The 19159-nt window shown below is 38.2% G+C and overlaps 2 protein-coding genes and 1 long non-coding RNA gene across 5 annotated transcripts; 2 read left to right on the top strand and 1 right to left on the bottom strand.

Moving 5' to 3' along the window:
- The first annotated feature begins 1128 nt into the window (after positions 1-1128).
- Positions 1129-8772, top strand: LOC103950406 (ADP-ribosylation factor GTPase-activating protein AGD3). Its single transcript, XM_009361608.3, has 19 exons — positions 1129-1818; positions 2679-2755; positions 3105-3205; positions 3292-3362; positions 3857-3919; positions 3999-4043; positions 4163-4228; positions 4344-4391; positions 4479-4574; positions 4655-4696; positions 4768-4983; positions 5128-5259; positions 5369-5593; positions 5739-5825; positions 5912-6247; positions 6810-6955; positions 7050-7143; positions 7967-8457; positions 8625-8772. Exons 1-19 carry the CDS (start codon positions 1774-1776, stop codon positions 8737-8739), a joined length of 2496 nt encoding a protein of 831 aa, XP_009359883.2. The 5' UTR covers positions 1129-1773; the 3' UTR covers positions 8740-8772.
- LOC125472830 lies at positions 7154-7492 on the top strand. The gene is made up of 2 exons (XR_007254740.1): positions 7154-7253; positions 7353-7492. It is a non-coding gene; the product is annotated as an uncharacterized LOC125472830 (long non-coding RNA).
- A 2223-nt stretch (positions 8773-10995) lies between the features above and the next one.
- LOC103950407 (transcription factor TFIIIB component B''-like) lies at positions 10996-15525 on the bottom strand. 3 transcript variants are annotated; one of them, XM_048574731.1, is made up of 11 exons: positions 15425-15525; positions 15283-15353; positions 14865-15202; positions 14358-14757; positions 14172-14272; positions 14028-14071; positions 13044-13227; positions 12464-12620; positions 12091-12224; positions 11404-11556; positions 10996-11303 (listed from the first exon to the last, which is right to left on the bottom strand). In XM_048574731.1, exons 2-10 carry the CDS (start codon positions 15311-15313, stop codon positions 11407-11409), a joined length of 1539 nt encoding a protein of 512 aa, XP_048430688.1. In that variant the 5' UTR covers positions 15314-15353; positions 15425-15525; the 3' UTR covers positions 10996-11303; positions 11404-11406. The 3 variants fall into 3 exon arrangements, with proteins under 3 accessions (XP_048430688.1, XP_048430687.1, XP_048430689.1); XM_048574730.1 differs by having other exon boundaries at positions 10996-11556; XM_048574732.1 differs by having other exon boundaries at positions 10996-11556; positions 15283-15358; positions 15425-15502.
- Between the last annotated feature and the right edge of the window lie 3634 nt (positions 15526-19159).

Below are 19159 nucleotides of genomic sequence, written 5' to 3' on the forward strand. Positions count from 1 at the left end.
AATACATGTTTGTTCAGGTGGTAAGGTTTTTATTTTGTGTCGCCTTATCAAGATTCGAGTCTCGATACCAATAAATTTATAATGAAGGACGATCTGTAAAAATCAACAAAGAGAACATGAACTCCTCGGTAAACCCTCAAAGAGATTTGTGTGGCGCACCTTCACCCTGAACGAGGTAATCTCTCCTCCTCCTAAACTTTTTCTTACCCGATCAAAAAAAATTGCAGTGTTCTCTGTCGGGCATGGATGCGGAGGGAAATTTACGGCGGGCCCCACCTTAATGAAGTGGCCATAGTGTGCATGACAGAAGCATCCCTTTCACTCCCATTCTTCTCAACAGCCGAATTCGTAACAGCCGTCGGATCCTAACAACAAGCCATGGGTAAAAATCTATCAGGACTCAACCCACGCGCCAATAAGGCGCGTTGGTACGACCAGTTGTCCGCGTCTCCCGTACCCTGTAAAGTTAACCACTGTCGGAGAAACTTTGAAGACTAATCCTATGCACTGGTGAACCCAAAAAGCCCAAAACGACATCTTACGCTTAGCAGCGGTGCCGCTTAAATTCTCTTGTAAAATTGCCAAAATCGTTTGATTGATTTCAGAAAGTTCAACAATTGAGCTTGTAAAGTAATCGTTTCAGCCTATTTTTATGAATTTTACATTTAAAAAATTAATGTACAACCAGACTACAATTTATACGAAGAAGAATGACTTGTTCTCTAATATTATTGAAGAGTTATGCGTTAGACTGTTATTTAAAAGAAGTTAGGCGTTACACTAATTACAAGAAACCGCTTCTTCTACATAGATGCAATATGAAAATTTTGAAACGGCCGATCTCAAGCCAACAAGCTCCCCGTTTTACGAGCGTTAGGCTGGAATGTCTATCGTACGTAGTCTTACTCTTCTTTTGCAAAAAAGTCATTTGTACGACTCGAACGCGTAACATTTTGATTACAAAAAAACAATTTTTCTGTTTCGTCAAAACACGTCCTCAAAATATCACACATCCTAAACTACTCTATGCTTAAATTTTAGTGTTCTGTTGACATGTGAGTTAGTAACAGTATGATCTCACTCTACCAACTCCATCCTTTCCAACAAGCGACAAGTAAGTCAAATCTCGCAATTAGCAAAAGAGGGAAGAGAGAGAGAGAGAGTAGAGAGTAGGGAGAGAAGTACCCAAGTATTGTCAGGTGTCTGTCGCACTGTCTCTGGCGACGTTTTCAGGTTAATTGAAAAATGGCCTAATCGCAACCGGATCGAACACACACACACACACACAAACAGTCGCTCTCAATTCCCAAGGCTCCGATCTTATGTAATTATAGGTGTATCTATATGCGGCTTAAGCTTAACAAAGACTCAAACTTTCGTGTCAAATGTCTTCTGGCCTCTTTCTTTCTTCTTAGGGTTCCTTCTCTCTCTTCTTTTGGGGTGGGCCGTACTGCTGCTTCTTCTAGGGTTTTGAAGCTGAACATTTAAAATAGTGAAAAGGGTAAAATAAAAAAGGGTTTTTGGTTTGGTGGGTGCTCTGTAGCTCTGAGGTGGGAGTGAAATTCATGCAAGCTGGAGGTGATTTGAGAGATATAGATTGATTTGGACTTGGGGTTTTCCTAAATTGTGGGGTTTGATTGGACTGAATCTAAAATGTGCAAAGATCTTGGTGACCGAGATTGAGTGCTTGGACTCGGCGGAGAAGATGGAGAATCGCATGAGTTGCTCTACTGATTGATATTTTTGTCGGAAGAGAAATCAAAGCTCTCAAAAATGCATTTCACTAAGCTCGATGACTCTCCTATGTTCCGCAAGCAGGTTCTCTCTCTCTCTCTCTCTCTCTCTCTCTTCTGGGTTGTTTGGTTGCATGGTTTTTGTTCTTTCTTCCAATGCCATGTTTGGTTGCTGAGAAATCCGGGAGAGAAACGAAAGTTCGCATTTTGAATCTCGTTTGTGATTTCTGAGCAGAGAAATGGAGCATGTGCTGCTAATAGTTGTACATGTGATAGATTTAGTTGCATTGGTTACAATCATCATATGCCGCATCCCTTAAATTGCTGAATTGTGTAATTTGGAATGAATTGATGGGAGTTGTGGAAGTTAAAGTTGAAGAATTTATAGTTTGCTACTGTTGTTTCCGAGTTGTAAGACGGTCCGAACTTTGTTATGGATAGATTAATTATCTTCCGATTGCTAATTGCTTGCATTTCTGTTTCCATAGTATTGTATGTCTGTTAAACTTTCAATGATTTCGGATCCCATTGAAAAACAGAAGGTGATTTAGCACTTGTATTCTAGACAGAGGGCCGAATATATCAACCTTTGGAAAGATGTATGTTTCGATAGGATTGGATATGGTGTTATATAACCCCGACTTGTTAAATCTGCTTATGCCCTGCTTGGCTTTAGATTACTCAAGCTCTGAAATCATCAATTGCAGCCTATATTAAACGGCTCCGCCCTCCCCCTTTTAATCATATTTACTCTGTGATGCATGCGATGGCCTACATCACCCTTCCTGTCATTGCATTCTGGTTATACCCATTATACATGAGCAGTGAACTTTTGCTAACAGATATTGCTGATGCTATTCGTACTTGTGTCTGTGTTGTGACATGATTACTAGTCATAAGCTTGGATGGGGTATGTAGTAATTGATGAAACTTTTGTTGGTGCAGATACTATCCATGGAGGAAAATGCGGAAACTTTGAGGGAGAGAAGTTTGAGGTTTTACAAAGGATGCCGAAAATACACGTATGCCTAATCTTTTGATGCGTTTTTATATTATTTCATCTACAAAAAACTCGGGGCAGAACTTTTGAGTTCGTCAATTGTTGTGTATTCAATTACATTTCTGATGATGTCAAATGCAAATTTAGCACCCCAAAAACTTGACCACCCAGTATCTTATGCTTTTGCACTTTTAATAGCTCTCAAATATGGAGAGCATCCAAACTTTGATACTAATATAACATGTGATCAAGTGGTTCTGGATCTTCCTTTGTCATCCTTTTTTCTGAATGAAATTAACCCTCACTAGACTTGAATGTTGAGTTTGTCAGGGAATTGCTTAAAGGCCTTTTCTTTTTCTTTTTGCTGGCAGTGAAGGGCTTGGGGAAGCATATGATGGGGACATTGCTTTTGCTAGCGCCTTAGAAACTTTTGGCGGGGGGCATAATGATCCAATCAGTGTGGCTTTTGGAGGTATGCCAAATTATCAGCATAAAGAGTACCAAATCAAACATTGATGATTAAAATATCAATAATTGAACTCCTTTCTTCTTCACTAGGTCCTGTTATGACTAAATTTACTATCGCATTGAGAGAAATTGGGACGTACAAGGAAGTTCTTCGATCCCAGGTAATAACTTTGTTTTATTTATAATTAACATGTCAAATCTATTGCTGCAAGCTAATTGGCTTCACTATGATCTTGCAATCAAAATAATTTTGCCTGTAGTTCATGGAATATCATTTCAATATACTATTTGAGAAACAGATATTAGTTGAAACTTAAAATGGTTTGTTCTTAATTTTGGCTTGCGATGAATTCCTTTTTGAAGCTTGATATTATTTCCATCTTTCAATTTTTGCTTTGGAAAGTAGTTTTACTTGAGATAAAGGAACTCAACTTTGTACATGTCATGGCTAACCGTTATACATTGCGGCTTATGCAGTCACTACAAGCTTTAGGGGGATTAGCTTCTATAGTCCTTACATATATCAAATGCATTCCATGCTCTTCATTTCCAAGCTCTCTGTGTTTTTCTGCCCGTTGGATGAATAGTTTATTCTTTATCATGGATAAGGTGAAGATGTTATCTTGTATAACCTGTTTTTCTCTTCTCCGTACAGGTTGAGCATATGCTAAATGACAGACTGTTACAGTTTGTGAATATTGATTTGCATGAGGTCAAGGTATGGTGAAAGAATTGTGGGTTAGACCATTTGAGTTTATCTCTTAGTTTTTTCAATATTGAGTATTGTCCTTGTGCAGGAAGCGCGGAAACATTTTGACAAGGCTAGCCTTGTTTATGACCAGGTGTGCTTCATATTCTTAATTAATTTAATACATCTTCCAGCTATATTGAGGTTAATGTAACAATTTGATTTTTGTTTTGGTATTGGACACTTGGTTTGATACTTTAATACTATTTGCAGGCTCGTGAGAAATTTCTCTCACTGAGAAAAGGCACAAAGAGTGACGTGGTTACCCTTCTTGAGGAGGTAATTTGTGGTGCTAATTTCTCTTTTTTATTTTATTTTATAGACCTGTGTTCTTGTCTATATTATTGGAAACTATCCATTCTTACATTCTAATACGACTTAAGAGATATTGCAGGAGCTTCATAATGCAAGGACTACATTTGAGCAAGCTCGTTTTAGTCTGGTAACTTTCTTGTCCCATTCTTCCAGAAATCAATGAGTTCATGCCATTGAGACCTTGGATTTGTGATTTGGACCTTTCTATTCGCAGGTGACTGCTCTTTCTAATGTTGAAGCGAAAAAGAGGTTTCAATTTCTGGAAGCGGTCAGTGGAACAATGGATGCACATCTTCGTTACTTCAAACAGGTAGACTGAAAGTCAGGTTTTCTCTACGTTTCACTTGCTTTATCACTACCATGCTGACCTTAAACTGTTGCCATTTGTAGGGTTACGAGTTGTTGCATCAAATGGAGCCATATATTAATCAGGTTTGTTCTGAACTTTTTTCGTATGTTTGTAATAAGAATCATTTTAAATTGGACCTCTTATTATTTCCTAGGTCTTGACATATGCTCAACAATCAAGAGAAAGATCCAATTATGAACAGGCTGCTCTTCATGAAAGGATGCAAGATTACAAACGACAGGTTGATCGAGAGAGTAGGTGGTCTTCTAATGGTTCTAATGGATCTCCCAATGGGGACGGGATACAAGCCATTGGTAGAAGTTCGCATAAAATGATAGATGCTGTTATGCAGTCTGCTGCAAAGGGAAAGGTTTGATGAAGTTTCATATTATTGCCTTTAATTTATTAACGTGACCTATGTTCAACTTCTTTATGCATTTTGATGTTGCAGTTGTTTTTATTTCATCACTACATATAATACTATAGACAAAATTTAACAGTAAGCAATAATCAGGTTCAAACCATTAGGCAAGGTTACCTCTCAAAACGTTCCTCTAACTTAAGAGGTGACTGGAAAAGAAGGTTTTTTGTTCTTGATAGCCGAGGAATGCTCTATTACTATCGGAAACAATGCAGCAAACCATCTGTAAGTAATTTTTACAAGAAGTTAGGATGCAGAATGCTTGAAGTTTGTCCTGTGTTTTTTTTTTATATTAATATCACGTTTTGTTATTTTGTTTGTCTATAACTTTTAGGGATCCGGTAGTCAACTTTCTGGTCAAAGGAATAGTTCTGAGCTTGGTTCTGGACTGCTGAGTCGGTGGCTTTCTTCTCATTATCATGGTGGAGTGCATGATGAGAAATCTGTTGCTCATCACACAGTGAATCTGCTTACATCAACTATCAAAGTTGATGCTGACCAGTCAGATCTGAGGTTTTGTTTCAGAATCATTTCACCGACAAAGAACTATACTTTGCAGGTTCGATTCAGCGTAGCTGGTCCTTGTGAGCTTAGGCTTGCTATGTATTTATATTGTTTTTGAACCTGCCAGTTTGGCGAGTTTTTTATAGTTATTTTTATCTAGTAGTTCCTGCAATGATATTGATTTATGCTTGTCAGTGCAGGCAGAGAGTGCACTTGATCAAATGGATTGGATTGAAAAGATAACAGGGGTTATTGCTTCATTACTTAGCTCTCAAGCTCCTGAGAGGGTAATTGTGTTTTGAAAGTTTTACATGATTATGTGGCCATTGATTTTCGTAGTCTCATTGATGAGTTTGGTCCAATTGTATTTCAGTTTCTGCCTGCTAGTCCCATGGGAAGCCATCGTCATTCTGCCAGTGAGAGTAGTTCATTTGAGAGTTCTGATTTTGATCACACTGGAGTTGAAGAACTTGTGTCCGAGAGGAGCCTTACTTCTGCAAATTCTGAGCGCCCATTGAGAAGCTCACAACATCAAAGATCATCTTTAAAAACCGAAAAGACAATTGACATGCTACGACGAGTATGTGGGAATGATAAGTGTGCTGATTGTGGTGCCCCAGAGCCAGATTGGGCATCATTAAATCTTGGTGTTCTCGTTTGTATTGAGTGCTCCGGTGTTCATCGTAATCTTGGTGTACATATCTCAAAGGTTAATCACAATATTTTTCGTACTTAGCCTTTTCACATTATACATCTGCAAGTCATGCACTCTCTGAACAAGTGTTGTGTAACGCCCATCAAATAACTATTATATTTTTCATGTTCTTGCTTGCTCTACTTTTCTGCAGACAATTTCAAGTATTTATCAAGTAGGAGTCTAAAGAACCTTACTCATATGATTCCTAATTGCCTAATAGTAATGTGGTTTACTTTTCAATAATAGCAATAATGAAGTTTTGAGATTTTCATTAACGTGGAATGTGTAAACTGGCCAATGGTATGTTAAATCTTTTTCCAAGGTTTTATTTTTCTTTACAATGAATTGTGAGTGCGGTTACAGAAGAATTAAGGATTATACAAATGATAACTTGGTAAAGTAGTAAATATGCAGGAAATTACCAAATTTTGTTTTGGATTGTATATTTGTATATTGACAGTAACATTTTCGTAATAGTTCTTTTTGTTTATATGTACTGATCCTATAAAAAATTTAGTGTCTGTACCAGTTACTGAATTTCTGCAACTTTTCTTCTCGGTGTCTTTTATTGCAGGTAAGGTCTCTTACACTGGATGTTAAAGTGTGGGAGCCTTCCGTTATAAATTTGTTTCAGTCTTTGGGTAATGCCTTTTCCAACTCTGTCTGGGAGGAACTTTTGCAATCAAGAACTGCCTTTCAGGTTGATCTGATATCCACAGGGTAGGGGATTCTCTGTCACAACTCTTTCGAGTATTGTATATATTTCTTCTCTACTGGACTGTTGCGATATTTCAATTGTATTCTTCTGGTGAAGGTCATACAAGTCCGATAAAAAACAGCTAGTTTTTATCAGCAAACCCAGTCAGAGTGATTCTATACCAGTAAAGGAGAAATTCATTCATGCAAAGGTATGCCTTTTCATACCTCACAGTTACTAGTTGGATGACTAGAAAGCATTTCAATATTTACATTCGAATTATCAAATTTTTTATTCTTACACTTGCTGTTTTGAAAATAGGTTTTGGTTGAATTTTTCATTTCACTGAAATTGAAAAAGTAAACAATTGAATTGGATTCAGTTGGATGGTACCAACGAAACTTGCTGTTTTGAAAATAGGTTTTGGTTGAATTTTTCATTTCACTGAAATTGAAAAAGTAAACAATTGAATTGGATTCAGTTGGATGGTACCAACGAAATCGAGCGCTAAGGCCTATTTCTTATTGAATTAACCGACCAACTTAACTTGTTTTGCTATCGAACATTTATAAGATTGTAGTATTAAATTCGAAGTTGATAAGGAAGCAATAGTTTTAGAACATCAGCCCAATCTAAAGAACACATATTTTCTAATACTAAAGACAAAAAAACAATTTTGTTTAGACTGTAGTTTGAGACTGTGAACCTTTATCGGCTTGTTGGAATACTTGTCGTCCTCTCTTTTACTGCTTTTAGTGATCATGTCTTATGGTCTTGCAATAACGACTGTACATAGTGTATAACGGCATAACAGTATTGTTCCTGTATGACATGGATGAACCTTGCTTGAGTTCATCTTAGTTTTTACAAGACTAATGATTTGGGGACTACCAATTGTCAACTTATGATACATGACCATTCTTGAAGATCTCCTAGTATATAACGAACTGATCTCCTTACTACCTGCTACTAGCGGAAAATCTAGACTGCTTCAGAAATGTGGACGTTAATGTGTATTCTTTTGTTAATCACAGTATGCAGAAAAGCTTTTTGTCCGGAAACCAAAAGATGCACAATATACTCATTTGGTAGCACAACAGATTTGGGAGGGTGTTCGTGCTAATGACAAAAAAGCTGTATATCGTCACATTGTTAATTCTGAACCAGATTTGAATGCGGTGTATGAGCAAGCATCATGTAACTCTTCATTAACCCTTGCCAAAGTAATGCTGATGCATGAGCAGACTAGCCATGACCAAGGCTCGAGCTGCTTAGCTGGGGATTCATTAGACAAGTCGTCACATAGCTCTTCAAACTTGAGTGGTACAAGTGAAGGCCAGCAAGTTGAGGATCTAGATGGGTGCACTCTTCTCCACCTTGCTTGTGAAACTGCAGACATTGGCATGCTTGAACTCCTCTTACAGTATGGAGTGAATATAAATGTGATTGATTCAAGAGGTCACACACCACTCGACCGTTGTATTCTGAGAGGCAAAAACACATTCGCAAAATTGCTTCTTACAAGGTGAATATCTCATAGTTGGATCTGCAGTTTTTTAAAACCCATGCATTACATTTTCCTAATCTGTGCATCCATATTGAACTATCTAGCTGTCAGCTTCTTTCACAAGGCTGTGTTTCCGCCTGTGTTTTTATGATTCGCTACTGAAGGGGGTTCTATTGCATCTGCAGGGGAGCTGATCCACGAGCATTAAATGGGGAAGGGAAAACCCCCCTTGAACTGGCAGTGGAGTCAAACTTTGATGATAGCGAGGTCCTTGCTATGTTATCGGACTCCAATGGATGAAACCCTCATATTAGCAACCAAACTAAACTATCCGAGTGCAACTTCATAGGTGCTGGATGATGTTTATCCAAAGAGACAAAGGTTTCACATTTGTGTAATATAGTCCGTAAATTTGAGAGTTTGTTATCCTCTGAATGAAATATCAGGAAGTGTTTTGTGGGTTTTGAGAGTGGTAGGGTGGTGCCTACCGATGGGGGTGCATTGTTGAACAATGTCTGCCAGGGTTGTAATGGCCGAAAGCATGCGGTAGCTTTCAGCCAAGGGGCTCTGTAATGTGTTCTCTTTTGTTCATTCAGTTTTCTGCTTCCTTTCGGGGTGAAGCTGTTGTGAGGATTTAGGGTAGGCCATTGTGTATTTGTACATGATTTCTTGTAGTGGAAGCTTTTGGTGGCTGTAACTCTAAGAAGCTCAAAATTTCGACCCTATTATGTTATTCTAGGTTTAGGGTTTCTGAAGCCGCAATAGAAATGGTTGATCCTATATTCCTTCTTATTCGTCTTTCAATTGTGTTAAAGAGTTGATTATAAATAGCAGGTACGAGTTAAGCTAGTTAATTTGGACAATGTGATCATAACTTTGCACCAAGTGAAACCGAAACTTGCATAAAAGCTGTATCACTCGTGTCATTGGTCGGACCCATACATTTCGCATATTCTTTCAAAAGAGACGAGGCAAATGAATTATACAGATTTGGAATGAAGAAATTTGATCCATGTGAGAGTGAAAAAACAAAGTGAAATGAAATGTCAAATGTGGTTGGAGCGGCACTGACATTTTGTGAAGGTGAAGGGTGATGATGTTACGCTAGCTGTTGGAGTTGGCTTATCAGAGTCAGTCAAATGTAGCAAGTAGGCCAAACCCATAACGTCCCATACCAACTTACCAAGAGTGAGTCTCCCTCCAAGTCAAAGTAAACCATATATGTTATGTTTAGTCGAATCCACTATATTTTTTCAACATTATTGCTACTTGAAAGGCATGTGTGTGGAATTATTCTTTTTATTTTTAAGGGGATCAACTGATGGTTTCATCACGACAGTCCACTCTTCTAGGATCAGTAAGACGTATGATTCACAAGCACCAAGATCGTATGATTCACAAGCACCAAGAATCAAACCCAGAACATACCGTATAGAATAGGAACTTGAAATTCGTCTTGAAATTCGTTCCCAACTACTGGGTCACCTCATGACGATTCATGTGTGTGGCATTTGTTAATTTGATTTTTAATATTAATAATACTACTACTGCTACTGCTGCTGCTACTACTACCACCATTGTTATGTTGGTGCAAGTTTTATAGCGATGAGTTCAAATTTTCCTCTACTTTCCGAGCAACCAAACAGAGCAGTATTCAAAATTTCGGCCTCGACGAATAAAACCACATGGAGTAGAAATTCCACAGCAAACACAAGAACTTTTATACCTAGGGTCGTCGTCGAAAAGTAGCCGAAAAAGGGCTCGAAACCAGCGATGCTGTGAGACTTCCCGATTTCGATCTGCTCAACTGGGTGGCCGGTGACCTGCCCTTTGAAGGCCGGCCGACGAGGAGAGGTGCGACACTGTTCGCCCAAGGAGAGAGGAGAGGGAGGGGACGGGTGCAGGTCTGACGCGGTATTGTGCCAATTGATGTGCTTATGTAAGCAGTTAAATCCTAAATATTAGCAAAAAGGTCATGCTATAATTGGCATAATAATATGGTTTGGATTTTATGTGAATTTCAATAAATACGTAGACGTCAAGGTTGTCTTTTGATTGCATACAAGTAACTACTAGGAGTAATTTGCTTCTTAGGTTATAGAAAGTGTCAAATTTTTATTTATTTAAAATACCGACATTTTTATTTTAAATTACACTAAGGAGAGGTGAAGAGTATGAACCCGAGATTTAGTGGATTGAAAAGTAAGATTCTAACCATCAGTACAATTCACCACTTATTTTAAAAGACATGGTCTGGTTTCTTTACAATTCATGCTCTAATGGTTTATCTTTGTAAACCAACAAATGCTTCTAAGAGAGAGAAATTATACACAATATTATCATGCGACGAAAATAAACACGTACCTCATGAACACTTGGACAAATAAACAGCTATTTTGTGACCTTTGGTAATGTCAAACAGTGCTGGCACCAGCCATCTCTTAACAACGAGACCCACGTTTGTCAGGTTATCATTTAACGGATGAAGTAACATACTAATTGGCGCACACAGTAAAATGTAGTATTCTTGTGGGTTTGGGCATGAGTTTGTGCAGATGGTTCTAAGCATAAACATTCATTACACTGTTAACAGGCCTAATTACAATACTTGTTCACAAAAATCTTTAGGAGAACGAAAATTAGATACGAGAGCAATCAATATTTAAATACCAAAACCAATGTTACAAACTTACATACAAAAATGGTTGCAACACTATTTTTGTGCCCCAGATTTTGGGGAGCTCAGGTATCTGATATCCCATTCTTGCCAGTTGAACTTGAGCTGCAACTATGTTGGCTCCTCGATATAATGTATTCGTTTTTATCTCCACACGCTCCATAGTCCACACTCTCAATAACAAGTACTGAATATCCTTAAATTTTGTTAGGACAATATCTTCTCGTTGAAAGTCACTCATCAATGGCTAGAGAAAATATAAGGGAGAGAAAAGTAAAACTCCTCACTTGTCAGTCGGACCATGTAAAATCATCATCATCAATTTCATCGGACTTCAAGGGATTGCTCACTTCAGCAGCAACAGCTTCTTGATCTTGAACTTCAGCAACATCAGCTTCCTGATCTTGAACTTCTTCCGACTTGGGTTTCTCCATTCCCTCCTGCAAGCAATAAGAAGCAGATTACTTTTTATAGGAAGGAAAAGAAAAGAAAGGAAAAGGAAGGCAAATAATAGAAAGAGATGGAAAAACATGAATGATTATAAGTTATTTATAATAGACCACAAGCTGCACCAATCATCAGTTAAAAATCTAAAAGAAGATTGCAAATACATGATCCTTTCACAGAGGAGGTCGAAGGGCAAGAGAGCCATGTAAACACATCCAACAGGTTGGTTCTATGAACAGATTAAAGGGCATAAATTAATAAAGTTGCGTAATCGAAGATCAGTCAATTTGAAATTTCATCTAGATCCTTTATTTCATGAATAAATCCTAAATCATCGGCAATTCCCATATGCAAATTCTTCCAATTGACATACTACCTACCACTGGAGAAATACAATTTCAGGAAACGATTTGTCTGTAGATATGAATAGCCTTCTTCATGAAGGTCTAAATAAATATAAATACAGACAAACACTAACATTAGCATCTCAGCAGAAGAGAAACAAAGAAAAGACAGGAAATGCATACATCAGTATCCCGAGTCTGCTCTCTTAGTCCTTCCTCCTTGCCTGTCATGTTAACTGACTCATCTGCATTAGATTCCTTGTTTGCCCGAGCAGCTTGTTGCAGCTTCTCAATATATGAAGTAAATTGGGAATGATCTGCATGAGAAAATTACTTTATTGTACCACTGTATATACAATTTTCCTGCATCCTTCATCACATAGACTCCAATCTCCATTCATATACGACTCAACAAAATAATGAATAGAGAGAATTTCATATGTACAGGTAGGCAAAAGACGATCTTGGGTATGGTTCTTAATTCCACCCCACCACCCTAGAAAGGGAGAGATTAAAAGAGTAAATATATATAAAAAAAGAAAAATTAAGGACTGACCTGTGGAATGAGTCAAGCGACTTAGTACGGCTTCTGAGATGCGTAATGGATGTTGACGCTCTTCCTTCTTGAATTTTAGCTTGACTTGATGACGCGTTCGACTAGGAAAATAAAGTTCTTGAATCATAGTAAAATCTGATCCACACTGCTGAATAGCCTAAATCACATGTGAAGGGAAGATTTAGTTTGACCTATTATACAATTAGCTTAATCAGGCATGAAATCTAGTTTTAAGAAAAATTTGGAAGCAAAGAAAACATTTCCAAACAAGAGCACATCCTAGGGTAGTTAAAAATTATTGGCAGAGATCTACAGATTGATTCCATGTGTTGGTTCCATTATGACTACTCTCTTTGAATTCCCATGATGTCCATAATTTGACCAAGGAGATCATGAATTGACCTAATCATCTAACTTCTAAGTCCACGGATACCACTAACCTATAATCCCAGTTCTAAACTGATTGACCAATCCACAAAATGAGACAGATATGAGATTTTTCCATTAATAATTATATGGTATGTCAAAGTTACTTGTGATTGATAACCAGTTAAATGTAGTGAATTTATAGGTACATTACCTCATAGAACAGTTCTGTGTCCTGCTTAGACCATCTTGCAGTGGGTGCTTTGTCCATGTAAGTTTGATAATTGAGGAGAGAGGAATTAACATGATAAGTGGCTTGGTTTTCATCAGTGCCATGTTCTGAAGGATAGAACTCCTCTTCATTGTGAGAACCTTCCTTGTGAGAATCACTGTTCGTACTGCAAGGAAAGAATACTAAGAAATGTGGATTAATGGACTACATATGACTCCAACAATCATACAAACGATACTCTATTCAGAATCAAGCATGTCAACCTTTGTGTCGTGTGTGTGTGTGTGTGCATGTGTGTGTCTGTCTCTGTGTGTGCGTGTGTGATCTAAAATATAAGCCACAACAACAATGGCAACAGTTCTTCACAAATAACAGGTTTTACTCAAAGTCAAAGTTGTACGTATCATCAAATATTTTTCACACTAAAAATTGCCCTATGCTTACCAGGCTCCCACCCTCCTGTCCTAGAAAGAAAACATAATTATATTCAAGAAATCTGCCATGACACATTGTTCTAGCCTCAAGTGGGCCCAAATAAAGTTAACAACTGGTGAAAGCATACTCAATCAGAAGGCCCAATTCACAATCATTCTATTCCATCATATTAATAAATTTATACTTTCAAACAGTACATCTTGGATGGCCATTTTATACAAGAGACAAATGAAACATCTTTCAACTACCTCATCCTATTCACTTAACACCATCTATGGACAAATGACATCAAGTGTTTAGAGCTCGTCACACAAAATACTGTAGATTTTAAGAGTGCATCAAATGTGATCAACATAAAGATCTTGTCATAAAACTTGCACTACTTTGTGTATAAAGATAAGAAATTCAAATCAACCATCATCAAGATCTCCAGGAACGTCATGATATTGAATTTGAAATTACATAACTTAAACAAGTATGATCAACATAAAGATATTGGCACTTATGGCTTCTGTATAAGAATTCCAGTACCTTTCATTGGGCTGTCGAGTTGTCAATTTTCTTGCCTCCTTAATCTGCCCATAGGAACAAACAAAGAAGCCAATGTTAATGTTGGAAGTGAAACCATATAATACTTCGTCATGTGAAAATTTGACCACGAAAACTAGATGATACCTTTAACAGCTCCTTATGCTCTGCTAGACGAATGAGATCCTTGAGAGAGAATTTACAGGGGTCAAATTCCTCCTCTGGGATTTCAAGCAAAGACTTGTCCACTACAAAAGGTAAGGAAATTAAAATGATGATAGAGACATCCAAATTTTGTGTCACACAATCTTAGATATCCAGATATTCATTTACCTTGTCTTCTGTTTCTACGAGTTGAATGGGAGAACTTTTTGGGAGCGTCTTTGGTTGACTGATCAGATGCTTCCTTGGTCTTCTTATGCTTTCGAACTGGTTCTTTTTCAGATACAGGTTTCTTGGACTTTTTGGGGGCTCTTTTCCTCTGCGATGTCTTATGCTCCCTATATTCATCAATATTATCCTCATCTTCGTTGATCTTAGAATCACTAGAAGGTTCAGCAGTGAAACTGTCATCACTGGCCTCATCTGCCAGCTCATCAACTTGTTTATGAGGTACCCGCTTCCTCAGCTGCCTGGATGATGTCTCACCTTCAGCCTTCTCAGTTGCAGAAGATTTGCGCTTCTGAGGAAGATCTGATGTAGTAGAAGTGTTTCTATTTCTACTCTTACGACCCTGCCCAATCCAGAAAACAAAGAGAAGCAGGTATCTTAACACAATTAATCTTTATATCCAGTCCCATACGAAATGCATGGACAAATATTATAGTTAAAAAATTTTACCACTTTTTCAGTTGTTCCACCAACATCTTCTGAATGCACAGCATCCCCCAAAATGGCACCATCCGAGTGGTTAGTTTCAGCCAGGTTTTCTGTATTCACTTGGCAATCAGACGTTGGATTCAGGCTGCTAGAATCATCAAGCCTTGGAGACGCGTGATCAATAACATGTCTAGTAGGGAAGGCAGGAAGCGAGCTCTCATTCATGTCACCAGTTTCAAAATGTACCAAATGTGCAGCTTGTGAACCCATGTTAGGCTCAACTTCAGAGCAAGGGATGTGCATATTCTCCTTTCCTTTTTTCACTTTGAGCTTGGGTTGATGTTTGCCAGCATGTCGTTCTACATCAATCCAGATTCAATTGAATACCCAACATATAATACGGTAGCAAAATACAAAATTCAAGTGATTGTGCACAAACCGGATGAAATGGCGACAGTCAGACCCAACATCTAGAACTTCACAGTCAGAGAAAGCCCCATCTACCTGACACTATACTGCCCAATTAATCAAAATCAATAACTCAACAAGAATCAATTTTCTGTGATAGTACAGGTCTTTACCTCAGATTCTAACTGCATTTCACCCTCTTTGTTAGAAACGGAAACTTCTCTGCAGGACATTGGATCTTGGGTTGTACAATAATCAGAACAAGTTTCAGCTTCTGCAACATCACACACCACAAATGATGAGGACTTGGCAGAACAATGTGTGGTATCATCAAAGTTTTACTATTGAGAAAATTGCCATTTCTAAATCATGATTAACAGAAGATGAAGGGAAGAACTTGCCACCTGGTTTGGTACCCGTATCAGCCTTATCACCAGACTTATTGACAGCAATCTCTGCTGAAAGAACAAGTGCTTACCGCAGTCAACAGACAGTACTAATGCAATTTTCAACTGTTTAGAAAAATTTTGCATTTTGCAAAAGTCACCTGTACCCCTTGTTGTTTGACTGATAGAATCATCAAGACATTCCAATCCGGAGAATATGTCTGCATTCTGGAAAACATCATAACTTATTAACTTATCAACAAGAAATGAAAAACAATGAAACCAGGAAATAGATAAATACTCTTACCTCCCCCAATGCCTTTCCATCAGAACCTGCAACATCTGCAGTTGATTTGCAACGTCCGATGTCCTTCTTGTCATCAGACAATGGAATCTCATTGTTTTCTGATGGCTCTATGCTCCCAACTTGATCTGTTAGTTTACTGTCTCCAACATCAACAGATGGGACACTATCTGAGACAGTGGTAGATAATGTTACAGGTATTTCTGTTATGACAATCGGAAGAGCAGGGGCGGCTGCTGTAGATGCTACCCTGCTAGGCCGTGGCTTTGCTTTGGGTCGAAATCGGCCACCAGCACGAGCTGCAAATAAAGAACTTGAAAATCAGTTGGCCATCTCTTGAAGTAATTACAAATGGAAAATATGACAAGTTTTTCGAGTCCTAGATGCACGGCTTACCAGGGACACCAGCAGGCGCAAGAAAAACATCGTCCCAGTCCGACATTTCGATTATAGCAGAAGCCTTGTCTTTAAATAAGGAAAGGGAAGAAAACTAACAAAAAAACCAAATTCAGTTCAATGGATACAAATAAAAAAAATAATATTCACGTTTCCCTCCTCCCTCCCCGAACGCTGGTCCTATTCATCGCCCTTCATCCTCACCTCACACTCCCTCCTCCGTTCCCCTTCTTCCTAGTCCTCCTTAAACACACCCAACTCTCTCCGCTGCCCAACCCACCGATGAACTGATACCCAAAAGCCACCGATGAACTGATACATCTCAGCAGGCTCCTCTCTCTTCGCTGCCAACCGAAACACCACCTCGTACTTCCTAATCGATACCATCTCTTTCGGCTTCAACCCCTCCGACCAAACCCCCCACTTCATCCCCTTCTTACATTTTTCTTCCAATTACTTAAATTTAAACAAACAAAACCTACTCCACCACAAAAAAAAAGGGGAAAATTCACAATTCTAATATAGTAGCACAGCAATCAAATACGTCAAATTCCAATTCAAATGCAACATCGCGCCCTCTAACAATCAAATTTCAAATTTAAACATGAAAATGAAATTGCGTACCGTTTTCTTGAAGCAGATCAGCAATCCTACTCGCAACCGTGCCCAGGGCAGTTCAGCACGCACTATTCCGACTCGGCTTGTCGAACAGCCGGAGATGATCAGATGCGCCGCAGAACACGGGCAGCGATGGCAGAGGCAAGCAAGGCGCGACCTCCGAGTGCACTGCGTTGGAGAGGCTGATGCCGCCGTGACCGGAGCCGGAGGTCGAGCTCAAGTGGCAGGAGTCGTAATTACGCTGGAAGAAGGGGGTCGGAGGGGATGAGGCCGAAGGAGACGGTGTCGATTGGGGAGTGCCAGGTGGCGTTTGGGTTGCAGCGAAGAGAGAGGAGCCTGTTGAGATTGTTTGGCGGCGGCGCAGAAATTTTTCAGTGTCACCGGTACAGCAGAGCAGACGACACACCACATATTATTATTATTATGTGTGCTAAAAAAATTAATAACTTAAAAAATAAAATTTTACAATATTTTTATTAAAATATGTGGTATACTACTTATGTTTCCGTCATAATTAAAAATTTCTCGCGGTAGCATAAGGGAGGAATAGTTTTTTTTCAATAATTATTGTCGATTGTTAAATAATTTTTTTAATTAATTAATTAATTTTTTATTCCAGTTGCCAAAGAGTAGGTCTCGCTTCTGTCATGTCATTATTTAACAGTTAAATTGATAAAAAATTAATAGATGTATGATATTGCAATGAATTTATAAGTAAAGATATAACATTGACATGTATAAAACATGAAGTATGATATTATAATTTAATCTATAATTAAGGTAGTTTTATATAATTTACAAGGAAGTTCTGTTTGCAGTCCAAAGTTATAAAAAAAAAACAAAAAAAATTAAAAGAGAGAAAGAAACACAAATTACTTTAATTTTAACCCAAGGAGAGAGGCAAGGGAGGGGACGGGTACAGGTCTGACGCGCGGTATTGTAAGCAGTTAAATCCTATATATTAGCAAAAAGGTCGTGCTATATTAGATGGTGGAAGCGACAATTCCTTCAATTGGCACAATAATAGGGTGGTTGCTACCGATGGGGGTGCATTTGAACAATGTCGGCCAGGGTTGTAATGGCTCCGGTGGTCTTAGCCGAAAGCATGCGGTGGCTTTCAGCCAATGGGCTCTGTAATGTGTTCTCTTTTGTTCATTCAGTTTTCCGCTTCCTTTCGGGGTGAAGATGTTGTGAGGATTTAGTGTAGGCCATTGTGTATTTGTACATGATTTCTTGTAGTGGAAGCTTTTGGTGGCTGTAACTCTAAGAAGCTCAAAATTTCGACCTTATTATGTTATTCCAGGTTTAGGGTTTCCGAAACCGCAATAGAAAGGTCAATGCTATATTCCTTCTTATTCGTGTTTCAATTGTCTTAAAGAGTTGATTATAAATAGCAGATACGGGTTAAACTAGTTAATTTGGACAACGTGATAAGAACTTTGCACCAAGTGTAACCGAAACTTGCATAAAATTTGTACCATTCGTTTCATTGGTCGGACCAGTACATTTCGTATATTCTTTCAAAAGAGACAAGGCATGAATTATACAGATTTGGAATGACGAAATTTGATCCATGTGAGAGTGAAAAAACAAAGTTAGCGAAATGAAATGTCAAAGGTGTAGTTGGAGTGGCACTGACATTTTGTGAAGGTGACGGGTGATGATGTTGCGCTGGCTCTTGGAGTTTGCTTATCAGAGAGTCAGTCAAATGTAGCAAGTAAGCCAACCCCATAACGTACCATACCTAGAGTTTGAATTTAAGGATACTGATTCCTGACTCTGTTGCCTAATTTTTTCAACATTATTGGTACTTGAAAGGCATGTGTGTGGAGTTATTCTTTTTATTTTTTTATTTTTAAAGGAATCAGTTAGTGGTTTTGTCACGACAGTTCATTTTTTTATGATCAACAAGACTCATAGAGGTATTTCAACGTCCTTGTCCACCATCGTATGATTCACGCAAAGAATCAAACACAGAACATACCGTATGAAATATGACCTTGAAATTCATTCCCAACTATTGAGTCATCCCATGATGATTCATGTGTGTGGCATTTGTTAATTTGATTTTTAATAATAATAATAATAATACTATTGTTATGATGGTGCAAGTTTTATAGCGATGAGTTCAATGTAATTAACTATGAGATCCATTTTTTTCTATTTTATAATTGGTTAATTTGTATTTTTTTTATTTTTTATTT

The sequence above is a fragment of a genome, unplaced genomic scaffold (assembly GCF_019419815.1).
Source record: "Pyrus x bretschneideri cultivar Hongxiangsu unplaced genomic scaffold, Pyrus_bretschneideri_v1 Contig74, whole genome shotgun sequence".
NCBI classification, from domain to species: domain Eukaryota; kingdom Viridiplantae; phylum Streptophyta; class Magnoliopsida; order Rosales; family Rosaceae; genus Pyrus; species Pyrus x bretschneideri.

Coding starts and splice junctions, on each gene's coding strand:
- LOC103950406 (XM_009361608.3), top strand. CDS start 1,774: ATGCATTTCACTAAGCTCGATGACTCTCCTATGTTCCGCAAGCAG. Junction 4,044..4,162: donor CTAGCCTTGTTTATGACCAG/GTGTGCTTCATA, acceptor TACTATTTGCAG/GCTCGTGAGAAATTTCTCTC. Junction 4,984..5,127: donor AGTCTGCTGCAAAGGGAAAG/GTTTGATGAAGT, acceptor AGCAATAATCAG/GTTCAAACCATTAGGCAAGG.
- LOC103950407 (XM_048574731.1), bottom strand. CDS start 15,313: ATGTTGGGTCTGACTGTCGCCATTTCATCCG. Junction 15,203..15,282: donor GACTGTCGCCATTTCATCCG/GTTTGTGCACAA, acceptor GGATTGATGTAG/AACGACATGCTGGCAAACAT. Junction 12,621..13,043: donor ACACAGAACTGTTCTATGAG/GTAATGTACCTA, acceptor CATGTGATTTAG/GCTATTCAGCAGTGTGGATC.